This window comes from Nicotiana tomentosiformis, chromosome 7, assembly GCF_000390325.3.
Source record: "Nicotiana tomentosiformis chromosome 7, ASM39032v3, whole genome shotgun sequence".
NCBI lineage: Eukaryota > Viridiplantae > Streptophyta > Magnoliopsida > Solanales > Solanaceae > Nicotiana > Nicotiana tomentosiformis.
In genome coordinates this window covers 113,823,027-113,846,414 of record NC_090818.1, presented here as the reverse complement: position 1 = coordinate 113,846,414, position 23,388 = coordinate 113,823,027, and the positions used below count along the sequence as shown (strand labels likewise).

Here is a 23,388-nt window from a genome sequence, read left to right as displayed (position 1 = left end):
ATATTATGTTAAAAACTCCCACCAATATACTGAAGTTTCGTGGTATGATTACATGTTAAAATTTTACAAAATGTTCAAAGACTATATATATATATATATATATATATATATATATATATATATATATATATATATATATATATATATATATCTTTTTACAAAGAACACCCTAAAACTTCATCTTCACATTTTTTTTTCATCTTCACATATACAGGAGATATTTTTACTCGAAGTGTAACAATGCAACTTTAATTTTTTTATCAATACCTCAACATTTAAAAGAAGCTTCACCTTCTCTTGTTTTATCTACATCCTTTCGAGAATAATACTACATAACTAAGTCATTAGCATATTAACCCCTTTTTTTTTACTTTTTTTTTTGGGGTAAACAAACAGTATAAAATGCCTCACCCATCAACGGAGTTCCCAAAATACGATTAGAAAATGAATCAACGATCACCTCCTAGGAACAAATTTTTCTTTTTGCTTCTGTGAACCAGCAATTTTGAATAAAATCCTCAGACCATCAGCCTTATGGGAAAAAAGATAACACATTACATGGGAAACGAAGAAATGGAATAACAATAATTGAAATCACATATTGCGTGGAAAACACACAAAACCTCCGCTCCATTGATACCACTAAACTAAAAAAGGGCAGTCTTGTGCACAAAACATCCTGCATTCATGCGGGTCCAGAGTGATGTAAACAGCTTGCCCTAATACAAGCATTAGTCGCTGGTTCTATGGCTCGAACCCGTGACCTATAGGTCACCCGGATGCAGCTTTACCATAGCTCCATGACTCCCCTTCACTAAACTAGGAGAAAAAATTGAATTTTAGGTCATGGCCTAATTCAACAAACGGACTATACATTAACAAGGAGAAGTAATGCATGGGTCAAGTTAACTCTTTTAGGCCCACCAATTTCAACAAAAGTCCACCAGAATAAAGACATTTGATTAGGAAGCAGATTTTGAATTTCTATATAGCATCTCCCACATTTTTCAAAGCAATAATGAATTTAAATTTAATAAGTAATCAAATTAAATAAACATCTCATCACCATGTCTAGTTAGTTATTGTCATGTAAAAGAAACTTGAGGGAGCACACAAATTTAACCAATGAATTCGAAATAACGCCAAAACTCTGCATCAAGCAGCAAGCTTAACTTCAGGAATCAACAGTGAAATGAATGTCCCTTTAAATAGCAAACATGAAGTGAATACCGGACAGCAAAAGGGAAATATCATCAATGGACTCCATGATTTACATAACTTCCATGACGAGTGTTTCACGTCAAGCGGTCGAAAGACAAAAGTAAAACTAAAAAGTGTAAGAAAGAGGCTCAACCTTAAACTGATTCGAGCACTAGGATTTAAGCCGAGGGTCATCGGAACAGCCTCTCTACCTTCACAAGGTAGGGGTAAGGTCTGCGTACACACTACCCTCCCTAGACGTCACTTGTGGGATTACACCGAGTTTGTTGTTGTTGTTATTGTTGTTGTTGAGCAGTAACTAGGATGTGTACCTCTGCTAAAATTTGAACAATGCAGAGAAAATTTGTATGGCCCCTGTGCAAAGATAACGCACAGAGAAATGGTCCAAAAAAGAAGCAGAGTTACCCCTACCTTGGTCCAATAAAGCAAGTATAAACATACTGCAAGACAAGAAAGAACAATACATATTTCTGGTGTCCACATAAAGCCACATCAAGGCTAGTGTTATCAAAGGTGACAACAACAACAACATACCCAGTATTATCCCACACCGTAGGATAAGTGTAAACATACTGCAAGACAAGAAAGAACAATACATATTTCCAGTGTCCACATAAAGCCACATCAAGGCTAGTGTTATCAAAGGTGACAACAACAACAACATACCCAGTATTATCCCACACCGTGGGGTCTGGGGAGGGTAGTGTGTACGCAGACCTTACCCCTACCTTGTGAGGATAGAGAAGTTGTTTCCAATAGACCCTCGGCTCAGAAAAGCATAAGCACTACATTAATGAAAATATAGACAAGAAGGGGCAGTACTAAAAAGCCATATAAAAGCAAAATAAAAACAACAAGATAGTAAGGTGATCAACAATGAAAGAAAACAACGGTTAGTCATAAAAACCTACTACCAACAGAAAGCTAGACTGCATGCCAATACTACGGTTATGAACACTCTAGACTACCTACTCTACTACCCTAATCTTCAACCTCCATAACTTCCTATCAAGGGTCATGTCCTCGGTCAGCTGAAGTTGCGCCATGTCTTGCCTAATCACCTTTCTTTGGCCTACTTCTACCTCTCAGTAGGCCCTCCAATGTCAACCTCTCACACTTCCTCACCGGGGTGTCTGTGCTCCTCCTCCTCACATGACCAAACCACCTAAGTCGCGCGTCCCGCATCTTGTCCTCAATAGTGTTATCAAAGGCGAAAAGCGTAAAAAAGTGTTATGGTCTATTGGGGCTTTAAGCGCAAAGCGCAAATAAAATGTGTGCTTTAATGAAGAAGAAAGTATAAAAATATATGTATAGTCCAAGACTAATGATCACAAGTATGAATAACAAATATATGGATAAAGAAATTGAAAAAACTACAATAAAGTGAAATATTAACTGTTCAGTGTTGGCTCTTCATGGCTCTTCAGGATAGCGTTCATTGGCAAAGGGAAGTATGCCTTAGAGCCTTGATGATGACACTGAAGCGTCCGCTAAGCAACACGAAGAAGTGCTCAACATGTTTTGCACCTCACTTTAGGGCTTAAGCACGCTTTAAGCGCTCCATTGAGAGCAGTCAAGACAAGAACATAATAACTGCAAAAAAACATCCAACAAATGTTCCAGGAAACAATTGCAATAATAAAGAATTCCTGCCTCATCTCGAATTGTGCTCACTAACCTAGTATTCTTGCAAACCTCTTTCGCATCTATACAAGGATAAGGATCTACACCAGACCTTGCTGTCATGGGTCATGTTTATTTATCTCTAAGGCAGTGAATTTTTACTTTTTTTCCCCTGGAGAACAGATGTGGTGATGAATACAACCAGGCGTGGTCAGCACTCAGCCCTTCAGATTTTCAATGGGGCACCGGACCCGCACCAGACACCATGTAACATGATTAAACATGGTGTTACGGTACAGGTCTTATCAGACAACAAAACACCATAAAGAAATATTCTAAAGCGCTGATGGTTAGACTTGTTCAAAGCTAGATATCTTTGAAAAGGAAGGACCAAGTGAAGTTTTAAAAAAAAACCACTAAACCCACAGGGTAAGGTTTATACTAGATGAGATCATGATTTAAAGCAGATCCAAACATTCAACTATCGATTGAAAAAAAAAGGGAACGTTGGCAAGCAAAGTCATTCCTGAAACTGCTCTTTACATATCTGCTACTCTATAGCAGCAAAGTTTCACATGCAGTCTCTGTGTTTTCCACCTAAAAGTCACAACACATATAAAGCACAATTTTTTGGATAAGGACAACTCATATCAAGCACATATTGTTAGAAATTCCAAAAGTACTAAGAAAAAATCACAAAGCATAATTCGCCCTTTCGTTCTTGATTAAATGAACTATGACATTACATCATTCAAGAACCTGCTGATAATCAACGAGCCTGAGCACCATTCTCCTCACTTACAAAAAATTTCCTTTTCTGACCCTAATAGCTAATCCGTAACTGATATAACAACCAATCTATGCAAAGCAGACAAACTAAATCGAAACATCTAGTAAGCTAAAACCATTAACAAGCTAATAACATATAAAGTAAACCATTTTCCACCATACCTCTATCATCCAATCTTGAACTTCAACAGAACCAAGCCTTATTCTATTCAACTTTTCGATCCAGCTCTCTCATTCTCCACCTTCTGCGCAAAAACCTTTGTTGCGATCATATTCTCATCGAAATACCTAGCATAGGGATGGCCTTGAGGTACAAGTCTCCGATACTTCTCGAAACACTTCTCAGCCTCATTGCTTTTCCTCAACAATGTGTATATTATACCTTGACACAAATAAGGCCTAAAATCCCTAGGCTCCTCTTTAACTAACTCCCCATAAACTTTCAATGCATCTTCATATTTCCCTTGGATCACTCGAATTTGTGCAAGCAATAGCTTAAAATCCCTCAAGTCGCTTTTTTTATTCTCCTTTTTACACATCTTCATCCCCTGCTCAATCTTTTTCTCAATCCCCTTCAAATCTTCGATCGATTCATCTTGCGACACAGCCATAACCAGCCCATGATACGCCTCGACGCGAAAAGGGTCATTTTTTAATATCTCATTGAACCCAACTTTGGCCAATTCAACCTCACCAATGTTAACATACAAATGGGATTTCATCAATGGCCATTCGGATTCATTCGGTTCCACTTCAATCAACTTATCAATAATACCAATAGCGTCAAGCATTTTCTTGTTCTTTATCTTAATTTCCATCAAATTCCTTAATGCTACCACGTCATCCGGGTTCGAAACCAAGTGTTCCTCAATTGCCCTTTCTTTTTCCTCCTCTGAAACTGCTTCTCTCGTATCAGTTTCCACAGCAGCAGGAGGAGGAGCAAAATTCTGAGCAGAAATTGAAGGTTTTGGGAAAAAATAGAATCTTGAAAAGATAAGGGCAGTGGCAGTAACTGTAGCAACGAGTGTGAGTTTGAGGAATGAGAATGGGTTTTGGGATTTTTCATTAGGGTTTTGAGGGATAAGGGGTTTAGGGTTTTGCGAAGAGGAGGCTTTCATGGAGAAGAAAGAGGTGGAAAATGGTGGGGGTGGGGTTCTGAAAGAGAGACAAGAAATGGGTTTAGCATAAATTGGACGATTAAAATGGTGATTGAATTGTTTGTGAATTTGGTTTGTTTTGGAACAGACAGGGTTTAAGGTTGTCATGTCGTTTATGAGGTTTGTGAAGAAGAGTGTAAGAAAAAGGTCTTAAACCCTAACGATAATGGTGGATTTTACAGTCTAGTCTAGAGAGAAAGCTTGATAAAAGAAGTTTTGCGCTTGTTAAGGTTGGGCCTAATAGACTAAAACTATTGGGCTTTTGCTTTAGGCCCGTTAAGTGACTAGACTTAGAGATGAGCCACGACTTTGGGCCTGTGGAGAGTGGCCTCTCGAAGTGGGCGAAGTGCTCAAATTGAGATTTTTTCTTTCCTATACAATATTTGAAATTTATTTATCAAAATTGTCCAAGTTTTGTATATTACCCGCCCTAAATAAGTTTTCCTTACAATCAATTATTAGTAACTTAAATTGAGTGTTTCAGTTACATCTTTTTTCCTTTTTTTCTCTCCTCTTTCCCTATCCTCTAACCAACCAGTGATACTGTAACTTTGGTGCTAATTTTCATACCAAAATTCAACCAAATTATTCCAATCAAATCCCATATTCTGATATCTAAACAATAATTAATCTAAATACCCAATAGAAAAAGCATATCCTCAGCTACGTAATGCATGTATTTACGATGTACTGCACAAATCTAGGATTATATTGCACAAATAAAATATAAATTAATATCAGAGAGAGGTGATGATAAAAGATTTTTTTACCATATTACCAGAGAGTGATAATGCGCAGTTAATATGTATATACAATATAAAACCTATACAATAATCTGGGTGGAATGTATAGGTAATTTTCTATATTTACATATTGTATTTCTATAAGAATTGCTACTTTTGATGGAGGAGTAAGAAAGAAGAGAGAGGAAAGGTTTGTGTAATGTGGTATGTCCGTCTTTATGATACATCTATAACAATATACTATAAACTAAAAACAGATTTCATACAAGTAATTATACAATACACAAATTTTTTATAACTTATCTACAACTTTCTTATACCATTTTTACCTAGGTAAATACAACTACAACATCATACAACTTAAACATAATTTTCATACAAATTTTATACAATATGTCTTTTGTCTGTATTTTGTATATATTTTGTAATTGGTGTGTTCTTCCTCTCTAAGATTCCAATCAAAACTTCTTCTCTTAAAACAATTTTGATACGTATCAACAACTTTATGTAAGAAGATAGTATTTATAACTTAAATACAAATTTCATACAACGATTCATATATTGTACAACTATTTTTCAACGTTCATACAACATTCAAATAAAAATATAAATAATTACAACAGAATACAATTTACATACAATTTTAATACAATTTCGTACGTATATTGTATGTCATGTGTTCTTCTTCTTCTCCTCCTTCTTCTTCTTCTTCTTCTTCTTCTTCTTCTTCTTCTTCTTCTTCTTCGTCTTCGAGTTTCAATCTAAAATTCAGCCAAAATCAAGTTTAATCTTTACCAAATACCCTCAAAATTGAGATATAAACTCCAAAGAATATTCTCAATTGTTTGCAACAATATCCAATCCGAACCAACAATAGTTTTTGAAAACTCAAATTCGAATTCAAAGATTTGAAGATTTTTAATGGTTTCCAATGGTGGAGAATCAAACACCTTAAAAAAAATTATTGACAACTTCAATTCGAACACCAATTGTACAATATGAAAGAAAATTGCTAGAAAAAAAAAGAGAAAAAGCAGAGAAAAACGAAGGAAGAAAAATTGCGAAATAACATAAGAGAGAAAAAGAGAGAGAGAGACGGGGAGAGAGTCGGAGAGAGAGAGAGAAAGAGAGAGCAGGGATGGGAAATAAATAAATCCCTATTCAATTCCTAATATAAAGGGATACTCTTCAATACTAATTGTATATGCCCATATAATTAAGTTAAAACTTGATTAGGGAGGATAATAAAGTTTTATATGTAATATAAGAAGGTAAAAATCCCCAAATAGAAATAGGAGATTTTTATGGGGATATATACTGGGTTACCTGTAGAAACCAAAATAATTATGCGACCCTACCCATATAATATTTCGGTATACATTTCTGTATACATGTATACTATTATAGTATGTTGTTGCAGTATAACTATAAACTCTATTAGTATACTCTTACAGTATATTGTGATACAGTAGCGGTATACTATTGCGTAATTATGTTTTAATTTAAATTTCTATTGAAAATTGCATATATTTATAGTATATTATTTCGGTATATATGTATACTATTACAGTATATTATTGCAGTATATTATATACTATTACAATATATCTTGATACAGTAGCGGTATATTATTGGGTAAATGTGTATTTATTCAAGGTTTAGCTGGAATATTGCATATTATTATAATATATCATTTTGTTAGCTCTTTGTTTTACAAAATAAAATCATATTTTATTCGTTTTTCCTTATCATTAGATCGTGTATCATATAATAATTCCTTGTAAAAATAACCCGCAGAGTTAGTTAATCGCAGTATGTGGTTAGGGGCGGATGTAGCCTTTCGGATACGAGTTCAACTAAGCTCATAACTTCCGACGCGGAGTATGAATTTATATTAAAAAAAACTATTAAAATCTCAACAAGCATTAGATTTGAACCCATAATTTTAACAGTATAATGAGTTTACTGTAATCTTAAAAACTGAACCCATTCAACTTAAATCTTGGATACAACTCTATATGTGGTTGAAGAGTTAACTTATCCATGGAGTTCATTAACGAGACGTTTTTGGATCGGGGGATCTTGATCTATGAATGCATGAAAAAAAGTACAAAGAAGCTCTTGAAGCCTTCCAACAAAAGCACATATGATGAAGAAATGAATAATCTGCAATATAGTAAAAAATATAAGAGGACCAACAATGGTTGTGGTGGAGTGGTAAGTACTCCTTCATCCTTAAGCAGATATCTCGAATTCGAGTCCCTAGATATGAAGTCGTCTTTGTTAGGGAGCGCTTTACCTCCCAATGTGGGACTTTCCGGCGTGAATCCGGATGTAGTCTGGCCCCAATGTGGGTATCAGACACTCGATGAAAAAGCAAAAAAAAATAGAAGAGAAAAAACACAAAAAGACAAAAAAGTGTTCAATTGGAGAAAGGGAAAGTTAGGAAAAAATTAGGAAAAATAGAAAAAAACAGGAGAGAGAAACACACAAAAGTGATTATTAATTTGATTTCTTCTCTCACTCTCCCATAAACAAAAAATAACTTTAATCTCTTGGAGATTTCCCCTTTTTTTCGCTATTTCATGATTCATCTTCTCATTCTCCATTTTATAGTCCAAAACTCTGGATACTCAGTAAATACCTTAGAGGTATTCTATACATGGTTTAAATTTTTAGTTGTTTTCTTTGTTACTAATGTATTAATATATATTATTACAAAGATCAAAAGCGCATATATATATATATATATATATATATATATATATATATATATATATATATATATATATATATATATATATATTATTACAATATCTAAGCGCATATATATATATATATATATATATATATATATATAGGTATAATATTTTCTTTAGAGAAATACTATGTTTTATAATGGTATTAAGGTATAACATTATATATAACTAGTATAATGATATTTTCGAGAAATACTATGTATACTAATGTAATAATATACCTTTGATCTTTTTAATAAGAAAGTACTCCCTGGTATAATAATGATATGAAATTACATGATTTATAATGTATATATACCTCAAATATACATTATATCTTTTATAAAATAAATATATTTTATTTTTTCAAAATATAAAGATGTAAACTTTCGGTAGAGTTTATGTTGTATAAAACGTTATATATACTTTTTTCTAGTAAAAAGATCCATGTATGGAAAGTAGCAAACCTGTTATGGAATGAATTAGTTTCCAACAAAAAAGTAGAAAAAGATATTACCATTTAAATATGTTAGGGATTGATTTCAAGAGAAAATTCAGGAAAAAATATTAAAAAGTGCTAAGAACGTTTTCAGTAAGGAAATAAATGCATTAGGTGCGTGATTTAAAGGTATCTGCTAGGAATATAATTATTTAGTTGTCATGTGTGTAAAATAGCTATTGTTGCTATGTTTCGGAAAAAAATTCCTTAAATTTTGCCTATTCATGTTTTTTGCTCCACAAATAGTCGTTTTTAGGACCCATTTAAAAGATAATGCAAAATTTATAAAATTTTTGAAGTTTATTCGCTTAAGGATTTACTTTAGACATATGGGGGTTTGAAATTGCAATCACAAGTCTGAAAAATCCGGATTCAAATTTTCGGGTAAGAAGTTAGCTCTTCCAAAGCCTAACGTCTAACCTAAGTCTAAATTTGAAAAGTTCGAATTCTCGTGAAACTCTAAAGTTAGGCTTTAGTAAAGCCCAACTTCATACCAGAAGGTCGGATTTGAACTTAAGCTTTCAAACTTCAGGACTTCGGGTATTAAGTTAAGCAGCAGCAACAAGCTCAATTTAAAGCTTGCTTAGCTAAATTAAAATTGAACTTTAAATAGTTTAAAAATAAAAACTGAATATGTTTTCTATTGTGATGATAAAGCGGGCTATGTGGCGTCATTTCTTCTCGAAGTTGTATTGCCGATCGGTTCAACAAGTTATGAACTGTAATGTAGGAATTAGTAGTGTAAGGATTATAATCAGAGGCGGAGTTAAGATTTCAAGCTTATTAGTTTGGAATTTTAAGGATTTTAAGTTAATGGATTCTAAATTAGTAATTTGTAAATAATCAATGAATTGTTCAAAACAAATATAGAGATTGAACCAAAGTTACTTGGATTCGCCGAACTCGTAGCCAGAACACTAGCTTCATCCCTGATTATAACGCTATTTGTTTGTTATTTTAAAAGGAAAATTATGAAACAAATATGAAGAGTGTGACGGGTTTTATTGTTTGTTTATGTTAATCCATATACTACCAACAGTTAGTATTCTTATTTCACATTTTACCTCGCATAACATAATAATAAATCGCATAACTTATCATATTACTTTTTGCCACAAGCTTCCCAGGGAAGGGAAACCGTAGATATTATTTAGTTAAAACCAAGGGAAAAGTGATAAAGTTCCTTTCAATTTATGTCACGAGCTGAACGTTGTTACAATACAACAACAACAACAACAACCCAGTATAATCTCACTAGTGGGGTCTGGGGAAGGTAGTTTGTACGCAGACCTTACCCCTACCCTGGAGTAGAGAGGCTGTTTTCGATAGACCCTCGGTTCCCTCCCTCCAAGAACTCTCCATCTTGCTCTTGGGGTGACTCGAATTCACAATATTGATTGAAAATAGTGATCAATGTGAAATTTAAAAGGTTCAGCAGTTAACGAGTGAGTTAATGTATTTACAAAATTAGATTAAAAAAGTAAAAGAAATCGATCTCTTAATTGCCCCCTATCAATCATTCACATGCATGACTCATGAAATCTCATCTTTGATGACAGAGTACAAAAATACATAAAGCATATATACTGCTATATCTCAAGTTGCAGCCAAGAATCTGCAAAATGAAAAGTTTAATTTGAATAAGATGGCAAGAATTACATGATTTTACAATCACACTTCTTTGGAACTCTCATGATTTTTCACATCAAGATTACAAACTATAAATGAAAACTTTAAATTTAAATATGAAGTTTGCAAGTAAATGCAATCTAGCCTGTCACATGTTGGCAAACAAGATCCTATATATTGTGAGATGTTGTTTCTAAGTATTCTCAAGTTAATGTATGCATGAATCCGACCTCGTAGTTAAATTTTATTTGTAGGATCGGACTTGATATATAGCAAGTATCCTATCCTTTTCTCACCTAGGGTGGTTTCCTATCATTGAGACTTTTTCCACTACATAAAGTTAGGATGCGACGACATCTTTTAAATGTCTTTTTAAAGTCACATAAATGTCATAAAATGAATTATTTGATACTTAATTAAATCAAATGTCGTAAATTTCAATGTCGGAAATTTTTCGAGATTTACATTAATGTCAGCAAATAAATAATAGTAACATTTATTTACTACGCTTATCAAGTATTACGAGTTCATTACTCAAATGATCACTTAACTATCACAAGTTATCTGCTAAAGTCATTTTTTTTTCTTTTGTAACAACAAAGTTACTTAACTATGCCTGTAACACTTAGACAGTCACTCAACTAGATTTTTTAAATTTTGGATTGTCAAATACATGTTTTACCCTCTAAATTATAAACATTTATCTTCTTTTTATTTTTTTTAAATTTTTAATATTATGATTTTTTCCTTTTTAATTTATATTATGGACTTACCTATATAATAAATAAATTTTATTTATAAATTAAAAAAAAGTATTTAAGCATATATAATGCTGGAATAACAAACTAATGAGCATAATAAAAAAATTAATTAGAATAATATGTTCGTAATAATTTTAGTATTAACAACAAAAAATAAAAAAAGTATTTACACGATTGAGAGTGAAAGAAAATAAAGGTTGTACAATATATATTCCATGCACGTAATATAAAAATAATTATTTAAATAAAGGTATTTTTATAATATATATTATATATGGTTGAAATTTATGCTTATATTATTATTCTGTCATTATATGAGCTGAAAACTATTTTTTAGTTTTTATTTTATAAATAAAATATATTTTTCTATAGGTAAGTCCACAATGTAGATTAAAAAGAGAAAAAACTTACAATATTTAAAAAATTAAAAAAATTGATAATTTAGAGGGTAAAATAGGTATTTGACAATTAAAAATTTAAAAAATCTAGTTGAGTGACCTTCTCAGTGTTATATGCATAGTTAAGTAACTTTATTGTTACAAACGAAACAAAAGTGACTTTAGCGGATAATTTGGGATAGTTGAATGACCATTTGAATAATGAACTCCAAGTATTACAAATTTTGAGTTTTAACACATTCTTGTTGTGACATATAAAGAAATGTCGGCAAATCATACCCATCCTTGTTATACATACATAGAAACGTCGGGAAATTATCTCTAATTAATCAATAGCTTTTTTCTTCGGCCTTTGATTTAATTATATAAATAATATAAGAACAAGAAATAAATAATCTCGTATATGCGATCTTATTTTATATGCATTTGCTTTCTAACTCGTCTTTCTTTTGGTCGATTCCCGATTGAGCTCCTCGATCAATTAGGTCCAATTGAGTAACGGTGATCTTCTTCTCTTTACTTTAATAGTGAGTTTATCTTCTTAGACTTCTTCCTTCGTTATGCCTTGTCTAATATCTTAATTATTTTCGTTTTCTTTGGAACTATTCTTTCCAAGAAACTCTTGAAATTATATCTTTCAATACTGGAACTCCACTCAACTAGTTGGGATAATAAGCTGTTTACTTTGCTCATATATTTTAATTTGTCACACAGATATATAATTCAAGTCTAAAATAATTGATTTTGAATACACACAACTCGTTTAAAATCCATCGCTTAAAAAGAACCATAAACAAAGAGAGATAATTAACATGCATGGACTAATACAACGAATCCACGTGGACGAACAAGGCAATGCCAACTAAGACAACAGGCAATTACGTGTCAAACAGGTTTGCTAGTCAACATCACACACCCCAACAACTTTATTTCATATATGGTAGGAATAAGACAACCTAGGACCACCTTACCTTTGAACCCTATCTCTTTGTTTTATTACCCTAAACTAGATAGTAGATACAACCGTTTGAAAGTATACATCAAACATCATTTTCCTAAGATCGACGTTGATCAATAATGGAGAATAGAGAGGAAGGCAACCATTGAAAATTCTACTAATAATTGTTGTCACTTGTCAATGGAATCTGTAGAGGAAGAATCCAACATTAACATATTATGGATTCTTTGTCTTGTCGTCTCCAATTGTGATTCTGCTGATGATGATTTTTCCTCTCTCGTTTTATTGTATGCCTCAAAGAATTCTTTGTTCTCCTTCTCCAACTCCTTCCACACTGCATACATACAATTGATTAAAACTAAACCAACTAGAACAGTCTAAGAACTTTCTTTTGAAATGAAATATAATATAGCTAAAATAGTCTTGGAGTTTCTTATCTCATGGCCAGAAAGAAAATGGAAAAGAACAAAACTCCTATACATTCTAAATAATACTAATAAAGGACTGTTCGGTGAATTACGTTTTTGCTATTTGGTCTGGGGAATGACCGGATCACAAGAGTTTATTGTATGCAACTTGGCCTTACATTTAGCTATTTTCACGGCTCGTGACCTCCCGATGATACAACTTTACCAGTTACGCCAAGACTCTCATTCACATACTAAATAATAATAACAGCATTATTTGGAAAGATTTTTATATCTTCAACATATTCAAATATATTTATCACTTCTACTCTAAAACTAAGCAAACATAAAAATGCCATTGATCAGAAAATGTATGCTGGTTTAATGGAAAGTTTATCCTGATCAGAAGCCCAAAATAAACCAAACAAATATCCACTCATTCCCCCGTGCACATGTTTTCTTCCTAATCAAACTCATATTGTTCGAGTGTGAGTTTGAACTTTGCTCAACTTCTCAGGCAAATGAAGCTTTAGACAAAATAAGTATTAAAAGGGAAAAGAATTATGAATTTATCTTTATACATAACTTTTGTGCAATCAGTATATTTTAACATGTCGAATAAAATTACTTAATCTTTCAATAAATTAATTCCAATACCCCTTCGCCGAAACAACTCACTAAACAAATATGTAAATAATATATAGGTTATAATTGCTCTAGTTATATAGATGACCATATATACAATAAGAAAAGTGTACGTTCAATTGAAGAAAAAGAAAACATAGACTGTCATTAGTATTGAAAAAATAATAGAAACTCATCGAGAATAATTGTATTAATGTATTTAAATATATTTTATTTGTCTTTGTTGCAATAATTTTCTTATTTGTTTTCTTCTTTAAATACGACACCACTTACGCAAAATTATGTGGTTATATTATTGTACCTAGCCCCTTTTCCCCTCTCCTCTCCTCTCCTCCCCTCCAACCCAACCCTCCCCCTCTCCCCCCCCCCCCCCCCAAACCCCAAACACACACAAAAAAAACAAAGAACAAGGAAAAATGGAAGCAAAAAATTAAAAAGTAAAAAAAAAGGTTTTAAAAAAAGCTGGTGAATTTACCCGTGGAAGTAATAATAGGCTGGATATTTGCATGTTTGGCCAGTGCTTCCATGCATTCTTCTCTGCTCATTTTGAATATTATACACTCTTCTATCAAGTGCTGCACCTGCATTAATTCACCACACCTTTCTTAATTAATTAGTAAATTTAAGTATTTAACCCCCATCTTTAAAATCACCTGCCTAAACCTTAATTACCACTGAAAAAAAAATGTATAGGAGTAGAAGAAGATGATGATGATAAAGAAGAAGAAAATTTGCCACGTTTAAAAAATATTTTATACTATCAAGTAAGTCTTTTTAAAATATGAGATTTATAATTTTTTTTTAAAAAAACAAAAAACAAATTACATGTTACAACAGATAAAATGATCTGATGATATAAGTATCTTAAACTCTAAGGAAATTATTACTTACAAGAGAAGATGCTAAAACTTACCATGTGGATGTATTGAGCAGAAGAGTCACTCATTTCTATCCAATTACTCAAGAAATTAAAAAGAACTTTTAAATGAAAATTTGAAAATCAAGAACTCTCTGAGTTACTTTTTTTTTTTTGTATCAAGAAGAGGGGAACTGGAGAATCATTTGCGTAGAAACTATATTTGGAGAGTATGAGAAAGATGGAGAAAGGGATAAAGAAAGAAAGAAAGTAGGGTTTATTGGTAGAAGAAACAACTAGATTTTGCTATAAAAAGAAAAAGGCTAAAGCTACATTTGGGGTGTAAAACTTTTCGGCAAAGGTGGGCATATGTTAGTGACAGGAGAAAACAAATATGGTAATATTTGTATTTTATAATGGAAAATGATGCTATCCGTCCAAAATAATTAGTGACTGGATGCAAGGATCAAAAAAACAATTTTTTAAAATATAAATCAAGCACAATTTATAAAGAAATATCATAAATTACATCGTTTAGCTAAAATACATTTAATTAGAATTACGAAAATAATAAGAAATAAATAAAATTATTTAAATCCTTAAATAATATTACTTGTGATAATAAATCGAGTAATTGTTTTAGCAAACTGAACTCGCTTCATGTTTTTTTTTTTTCAAATCATTCTTACTGTTCATTTACTAGAAGCTTTAACAAACACAATAACATACTCAGTGTGATCCTACAAGTAGACACAATTCTAAGATTTGAACTTTATGAATTCAAATTCGTAACTCTATCATATCTCATTTAATTTAATAAATTTAAAATTTATTATCTATACATATTTAATAATTTTTTTGGCGAAAGTATAGGTCATACGTAAAAGTTAGGAGTTCAGATGAACTTATAACTTCTACGCTAAATACCCCCTGTCCACAAGTAGTACATGAAGGGGATAAGGTGTACTTAGATTTTACCTCTATCTGTTGTGAGGTGGAAGATCAATTAAATGATATTTACAAAGAGATTTAATGGCTAAGACTATCAAATATTCTTCTTATAAGTGATGTATCAAAACTTTAAACGAAAGCATGCACACGAGGAGTATTCATTGCGGAGAGAGGCTACATATATTGCTCCAAAAAAATTACATAACTGGAGTTTTAAACTATAGATTGTTACACAAATAACCAGCTAGATTGAATATTTATTTTTTCTAATCGATATATATAAATTATATAATAATTATATACAGTTATACATAAATTATATATCCGTTGACTATTTTTAGCTTAAGGGATTATGTAGACCATTATTTAGTTTAATTTTTCACACTAAGGTAGTGCCCACGTGGTACGAAACCTATGACTTGTCATGGGATTAGGGCATATTTTATGAGCAAAGGCCACGTGAAAAGCTAAACCCACAGATCCCCTGTTTGGCCCAAAACCGGTTCCTTGAATGGGCCCACCTGCTCTTATAAAACCAGTGGGCCCTACGACTAAGCCCAGAATGGTAGAAGCTCTAGGTCACGTGGAATGCCGTAATCTCTTGGAAATTTTATATGATAGAACTAAATAATACACCAATAAAATAAAATACTTTTAAAATATTATTATTTATAGCCATTTTTTATATTTTATAGTAAAGTACAAATATATACAATTGGTCCCTCAACTTTTTCGTCAACCCTCTCTCTTTTCCTTCCTCAACTCTCTCTCTTTTTCCCCTCAACCCTCTCTTTCTTTTCCCTATATTTTTTTTGCTGCCGTCCAGCTCTACCGGATCCCAACTAAACATCAGCCTCCCTCTCTCTTCCCTTCACTCATATCCATCATCAGATCCAACCGTCTTTCTCTCTTCTCTTCTCTTCTCGCCTCTTCTCTCTTCTCTTCTCTTCTCGCCTCTTCTCTTCTCGCCTCTTCTCTCTTCTCTTCTCTTCTCGCCTCTTCTCTCATCTCCACCGTCAGATTCAAATATGAAAATCACAAAGTCGCAATGGGTCCATTATCGGCTGTGGAAACAATGGAGGAGGAAGATCGGAGTCACCAGATCTGGATCTGACGGAGATGCCGGAATCCATGGCTTCTTCTCCTACTTTGTATCTCACATCTGAGTGTATTCGACTGATCAGATTTTGGTAAATACAATGTGATATTGTATTATAAAATATGGCCAGATTTTGTTCGTCTCTATTTTACTTTTAATACAATATATAAATAATTTTGCTTGGCCGGAAGACGTCATCTACGACGAACTTTCTTCTCTTCTTTGCTATTGAGTCACATACAATGATACAAATACAATGTATTATGTACAAATACACTCAAATTTGTGTGTAATATGTATTTTTTAATGCAAATAAAGTTTATTTTTTATATTTTCGCATGTATTTATGTATTCCAAAGGTTATTTGTAATGACCCAACCGGTTATTTTGAGTACTAACTTCCTTTTCTGTGTTTCGAGACCTCTCATAGCTTCATTTGATAATTCATGACTTGGGTGCGTGCTCTGTATCATTTTTCGGAAAGCTTATATGTGAAATTTTGAAGAAAATATGATTTTTGACTTTAATAGCGACACTGAGTTGACCACGGTCAATGTTTTCTTTGTAAACGACCTCGGATCAGTGTTTTGACGATTCCGGTAGGTTCGTATGATTTTTTTGGACTTGTACGTTGTGATGACCCGATAGGTTATTTTTAGTTTTAGCCCTCATTTCTGTGTTTCGAAACCTCAATCAACTTCGTTTAGCTTTTTTCGATTTACGTGCGCAATCTGTGTCTTCTTCCGAAAAGTTTTTATGTGAAAAATTGAGAAAAATATAAAATCATGCCTTAAAATTTATTTGAGTTGACTTCGGTTAATGTTTTGAGCAAACAGACCCAGATCAATATTTTAACGATCCCGGTGGGTCCGTATAGTGATTTGGGACTCGGGCGTATGCCCGAAATCGAATTCGGAAGTCCCGAACTTGAAATAATGCAATTTGTTGAAAACTAGAAATCTAAAGGTTTAAAGAATTCATAAGTTTGACCGTAGTTTGACTTTGTTGCTACCGGGTTCAGATTTTGGTTCCGAAACTTGGTTTATGTTCGTTTCAGTATTTATGACTTGTCTGTAAATTTTGGTGCAAAACGGAGTTGATTTGACGTGATTCAGACGTCCGATTAAAAAATTAAAAGTTCTTAAGTCTCTTTGAAAATTTCATTTATTTTGGTGTGCGATTCATAGTTCTAGGTATTATTTTAGCATTTTGATTGTGCGAGCGAGTTCGTATGATGTTATTACACTTGTGTGCATGTTTGGTTTGAAGCTTAAGGGGCTCGGGTTAGTTTCGGATAGGCTACCGAGTGATTTTTGAACTTAGAAGAGTATTGGTGCATCAGGTCTGCATATATCGCATTTGCGAGGACCTGATCACAAATGCGAGTTCATGCTCGCATATGCGAAGATGGTGGGGGCTGGGTCAGCTTCGCTTTTGCGAAGTGAAGTCTGCAGATACGAAGGGGGCAGGTTCGCATTTGCAAACTATTGAGTCGCATTTGCGACTACGGGAAAACTGAGGCACACTCGCATTTGTGAGTCGATTGTTTGCATCTGCAGCGACCTTGGTTCACATTTGCGATGAAATTGTCGCATTTGCAACGACAACATGCTCAATGACTTCTTTGCTTTTGAGAGGGGTTGGCCGTTTTTGCGATTATCGTAATTGCGAACCTTGTATTGCAATTGCGATAACTGCAACTGGATAAAAGAGGGGGGAAACAGGATTTAGCTCATTTCTTTCAAACTCTCAACCCTAAACACTAGGCGATTTTTCCAAGATAATTTCTTCCTAAATTCATTGGTAAGTGACTTTAATCTACTTTTATTCAATTACCCATAACATTTCATAAGTTTTCAACATTAAATATATGATTTTCATAGTAGAAATTAGGGATTTGGGAAAGATTAGAGATCTTCATAAATTTGGAATTTAGACCTCGAATTGAGGTCGAATTTCAAAATAAATCACATAACAGGCTCGGGGGTGAATGGGTAATAGGATTTTGGTCCGAATCTCGAATTTTGACCAAGCGAGCTCGGGGTTGACTTTTTCAATAATGACCTAAATTGAACCTCTTTCATTCGTGAGTAGTTCCTAAAGCTTATTTTGAATTGTTTGGTCAATAAATTGCTAGATTTGGTTAGTTTAGAGGCTTGTTCTAAAGGCAAGATCATGGTTGAACCTTGAGTTGCTTGTGGAGTGAAGTAAGTATTGGGTCTAACCTTGATTTGAAAATATTAGGAACCATTAAGCTATGTACTATGTGAATTACATGTGTTGCAGCGTATATGCGAGGTAACGAGTGTATAACTGTGTATACACCGTCAAATTACATGTTTTCATGCTTTCCTGGATTACTTGTTTCCATGACTTAACCGTTACATTACTTGTTTTCCCTATTTTCATTGCTTAATATTATGACTTGTCTTCATCCCTTAATTGCTATATGCTTATTTTGACTTTCATGCCATAATTGCTACTTGCCATTTAGCATTTCTTGTATTAAAATATCCATCCCCTCCATGATTCCATACTTATTCACTACTTGTCTCGATTTGTTTCCCTCATATATCTAAATTGTCTTATGACTTATAGTTTCGTATTAATTGTTGCCTTCATTGAAGTAGTTTCACTTGTATGTGTTGTTAAAAGTAGATACCATTGAGTTAGTAAAGTTGAGATATCCGAGTAGTTCGAGCCTCGTGATTATCATGTTATTCTCCATTGCTCGTACATTTGTCCTCTTGATGTATGATTTCTTGTAAATCTTAGTTATTGAGTTACTATTGTTAATTGATATTGTTTGGGTTGCACGCCGCAACGAAAATTGAAAAGAAATGAATTGAAAAGGCGGAATAAGGATGGACTATGATATTGACAGATGATTATATGGAGGGGTTGGGTTGCGTGCCGCGACAGATTTGTTTAAAGTTTATATTGTGGGATCGGGTTGCACGCCGTAACATGTTGATGAAAGTTATATTTGTTGTGATTGTTGAATTGGCATCGGTTGTTGAGATGAGTTATATGACTGGTTATTCAGGACTCTCTACTGGTTGATTTGAGTCTCATCACTACTTCGTGGAGGTTAGGCTCGGCACTTACAGAGTTGGTCCTAACGGCGTACCGTAAACTTGCTCGGATCCAGCTACCCAGAAGAGACTTGAGGTATAGCTGCACGACGTCCGTAGCTCCAAAGTCCTTTTCTACTTCTTTTAGTTGTTCATTTTATTGAGATAGTTATGGTTATTTCATACCATTATTTGTAGTATCTTAGACGCTCATGTATTTGTGACACCAGATCCGGGGTTGTATTTAAATGTCGTCACTTATTAGCTTATTTATCTTATTTTAGACTATTCACTTTCCTTATTGTTATCGAATTTGAAGTTTGTTAAAAATAGTTAATAAATACATCTAACATTAGCTTGCCTAGCAAGTGAAATGTTAGGCGCCATTACGGTCTTGAGGGTAAAAATTTCGGGTCGTGACATACGTATGTTTGGTTGGGTCCCGGGTGACCCGAGCGCGTTTCGGCGCATTATATGAAACAATTGGAAAATTTGGTTTTAAACTTAAAGGTCGAAAGTTTTGGTGATCGAATTGTGATTTTAGATGTTGTTTTGATGATTTGAGAGAGCGAGCGAGCTAATATGATATTGTTACACTTGTGTGCATGTTCGGTTTGGAGCCCAAGGGGCTCGGGTGAGTTTTGGATGCATTGCGGATTGATTTGAAACTGCTCATGCACAACAGTATATGTGTTCAAGTTGCAGGTCTCGCATTGGCAAAGACCTTATCACAATTGCGAGCCTCGCAAATGTGAATTTGGGATTGGGATTGAAGACTTCGCAAATGCGAGAGCTGCAACCCGAACACACCTACTGATGTGACCTTGGACAGGCGGGTTGATGCATTTACGACCTTGGAGTCGCTTTTGTGACTTGGAGCTAGGGGATGGCAGTGTCGCAAATGTAAAGCTTAGCTCGCATTTGCGATGAAGGGACTCTTCAGAATTGCGAGGGGAAAGTCGTATTAGCGACATCTGTGGGTCTGTTGCACCGATCGCTTTTACGATTAGTGTTTCGCAATTATGACATATGCAGTTGGGTAAAAGTTGAAGAAAATGGGACTTAGCTCATTTTACACTATTTTTCAACCCTAAACACTATAGAGGTAATTTTGTAAGAGGAATTTTTTCCCAAATGCATTGGTAAGCAACTTTAACTTGTTTGCAATCAATTTAATTACTTTTTCATGAATTTTATCATCAAATCTATGAATTTCAATGTAGAAATTAGGGTTTTGAGTAGAATTTAGAAATTTTATAAAATTGAGATTTAGAGCTCAAATTAAAGTCGAATTTCGAAATAAATCACATATCTTGGCTCGGGGGTGAATGTGTAATTGGGATTTGGTCTTAATCTAAGATTTCGACCACGTGGGCCCGGTTGACTTTTTGTTAACCTTCTCAATTTAGCTAAAGATTGAACCTTTTTCATCTGTGGGCAGTTTCTAAAGCTTATTTAAAATTGTTTGAACGATATTTGGCTAGATTCAATTGGTTTGGAGGCTTGTTCTAAAGGAAAAGTCGTGGTTGATTATTGATTGCGTTCCAGAAATAGGTAAGTGTCTTGCCTAGCTTTGTTGAGGGAACTTTTCCTAATAAAATGATATTGTTTGCTACATGCGGGGGGTGACGTACATGTGAGGTGACGAGCGTATATGCATGTGCCAGGGTTATCCATGCGCGGGGTAGATTTTAAGATTCTTTGTGCCTTGATGGACTATGTGATTTTCTTGCCTCATGTTTTACTTGATTTGTACAATAGTATGAATGCTAATTTCAATGCTAGAAACCATGATTCAACCTATTACAACTTGATTAAATATGATAGACTCTTTGTGAAATTTTTGATGTGCTAAATTCGATCATCACTATACCTAATCACAAATACATGTCTATGACCGTTATTGAGAGGTATTTGGATTCCATACTTACGTTGAAGAGTATGTTTGAGCTTTGTCAAAATGCTTGAACAATCGGGTTCTTGAAGTTTAATTTATTGAATTATTTATTGGTATAAGAGTTGTAATTGATATTTAGGTGGTATATTTTCTTAACCACTATTCTTGATGTTATCCATGCTTCTTACCTTGCTTGTTGTTAATATACATGTTATTGGTGAGGAAGAGTGTAAAGCACGAAGGGTGATGTCGTGCCATTGCATATACATTATCATGTGAGGAAGAGTAAAAAACATGAAGGTTAATGTCGTGTCATTGCATATACATTATCATGCGAGGAAGAGTGTAAATCACGAAGGGTGATGACGTGCCATTTTATATACATTATTATGCACGAAGGATAATGTCGTGCCATTATTTTACATTATCATAGGAAGAGAGTAAAAGCACGAAGGGTGATATTGTGTAATTGCTTTTATATTATAATGTGAGGATGAGAGTTCATCGCACAAATGGTTCGTGAGAGACTTGTATTATATTATGTTATATTTACCTTGAGGGTACATTTATGCCTTTATCTTGAGTGGTCATTGCTACATCTATGCTTTTATGTTGTTTGTTGTTGCCACGTATTTACCTTCTACCTTATTTATTATTATTCTATCCCCGCCTTCTATCTGTTTATCTTGTCAGAATCATACTTTTCTTCTTGTTTGTTATATTTACATCTATGTCTTCGCTCATTTGTTATTGTTTTATCTAAACCTTCTACCTTTTGTTAATGAAATATATGCTCTCCTACCTTATTTGCCATCATTACTCTTGTGCCTCATACCTTGTTTGTTACAGTTATCTCTAGGCTTCTGCCTTATTAGTTAATATTATTTGTGTACCTACTACTTCATTATTACTGTTATTTGTATTCCTTCTATCTGATTGGTATTGTTATACATATACTTGATGAGGATGAGATAAATGTACGAAGGGTGTTGTCTTGCCATTTGATTTGACATACATGCATATGTTTGGTGAGGATGAGGTAAATGTACAAAGGGTGTTATCATGCCATTTGATTTGATATTTTGAACACATTCTTCATCTTATGAGTATTCATGGGTTTATTAAGTTGTTTTGGTGGTTATCGCTTTAACCTCATGACTTGAGCTATTATAAAAGGATTGGTTGTGATATTGAGAAAATTGACTGTGATTTCAATTAGGTATTCATTTACTACTTCTCATATTTATTCTCGTAATTTACTTGTTATTTCTAGTATTGTTTCTGTTGCCTACTTAACTGAACTTGTTTTATTAGTTAGTATCTTTGGACTTAAAACCCCATCACTACTTTACCGGGGTTAGTCAAGATACTTACTGAGTACATGAGGTCGGTTGTACTCATGCTATACTTCTGCACTTCTCACGCAGATCTTGACATTGGTAACAACGGAGTCCCAAGAGGTACTTAGCGGATACCAGACGGTGATTCAAGGTAAAGCTGCTTCACGTTCGCATGCCTTAGAGTCATTTTTTTTGTTTCCGTCGTACTGTATCCATTTTTCAGACAGTGTTGTATATTCTTTCAGAACAGTGCATGTAAATAAATTCTAGAAACTCATGTACTATGACACCACATCTTGCGATGGATTGTGTAGTTGTTGGTTTTAGACCTATCTTGTTTACTTTTGAAATGCTTTTATTTTCGTATTATCATGTTGTTAGTCGTAAAATATCGTTTCTTCTATATTTTTATCAGTTGTGTGTTGGCTTGCCTGGCAAGCGGTGTTAGGCGATATCACGGCCCGTGATTGGAATTTTGGGTCGTGACATTATTTTTTGTGGCAGATCCTTGTATTTTTTTTAAAAAAATTGTTTGAATACAGTCGAATTAAATACAGTAAGTTGAATACAATGTAAAAGTAACTACAAATAAATACAGTAGAA

General features: G+C 33.6%; 2 protein-coding genes and 1 non-coding gene across 5 annotated transcripts; 1 reads left to right on the top strand and 2 right to left on the bottom strand.

Annotated features, from left to right (window-relative positions):
• Positions 1 to 445: 445 nt before the first annotated feature.
• LOC104103331 (protein SLOW GREEN 1, chloroplastic) lies at positions 446 to 4,984 on the bottom strand. Of its 2 annotated transcripts, none has more exons than XM_009611230.4 (2): positions 3,796 to 4,984; positions 446 to 819 (listed from the first exon to the last, which is right to left on the bottom strand). In XM_009611230.4, exon 1 carries the CDS (start codon positions 4,896 to 4,898, stop codon positions 3,843 to 3,845), a length of 1,056 nt encoding a protein of 351 aa, XP_009609525.1. In that variant the 5' UTR covers positions 4,899 to 4,984; the 3' UTR covers positions 446 to 819; positions 3,796 to 3,842. The 2 variants fall into 2 exon arrangements, with proteins under 2 accessions (XP_009609525.1, XP_009609524.1); XM_009611229.4 differs by having other exon boundaries at positions 446 to 814.
• Positions 1,516 to 1,615, top strand: LOC117278522 (U6 spliceosomal RNA). The gene has a single exon (XR_004508893.1). It is a non-coding gene; the product is annotated as a U6 spliceosomal RNA (small nuclear RNA).
• A 7,293-nt stretch (positions 4,985 to 12,277) lies between the features above and the next one.
• Positions 12,278 to 14,800, bottom strand: LOC104103332 (uncharacterized). Of its 2 annotated transcripts, none has more exons than XM_033657992.2 (3): positions 14,482 to 14,795; positions 14,044 to 14,149; positions 12,278 to 12,850 (listed from the first exon to the last, which is right to left on the bottom strand). In XM_033657992.2, the coding sequence occupies exons 1-3, from the start codon at positions 14,512 to 14,514 to the stop codon at positions 12,687 to 12,689; spliced, it is 303 nt and encodes a 100-aa protein (XP_033513883.1). In that variant the 5' UTR covers positions 14,515 to 14,795; the 3' UTR covers positions 12,278 to 12,686. The 2 variants fall into 2 exon arrangements, with proteins under 2 accessions (XP_033513883.1, XP_070037954.1); XM_070181853.1 differs by having other exon boundaries at positions 12,467 to 12,850; positions 14,044 to 14,168; positions 14,482 to 14,800.
• Between the last annotated feature and the right edge of the window lie 8,588 nt (positions 14,801 to 23,388).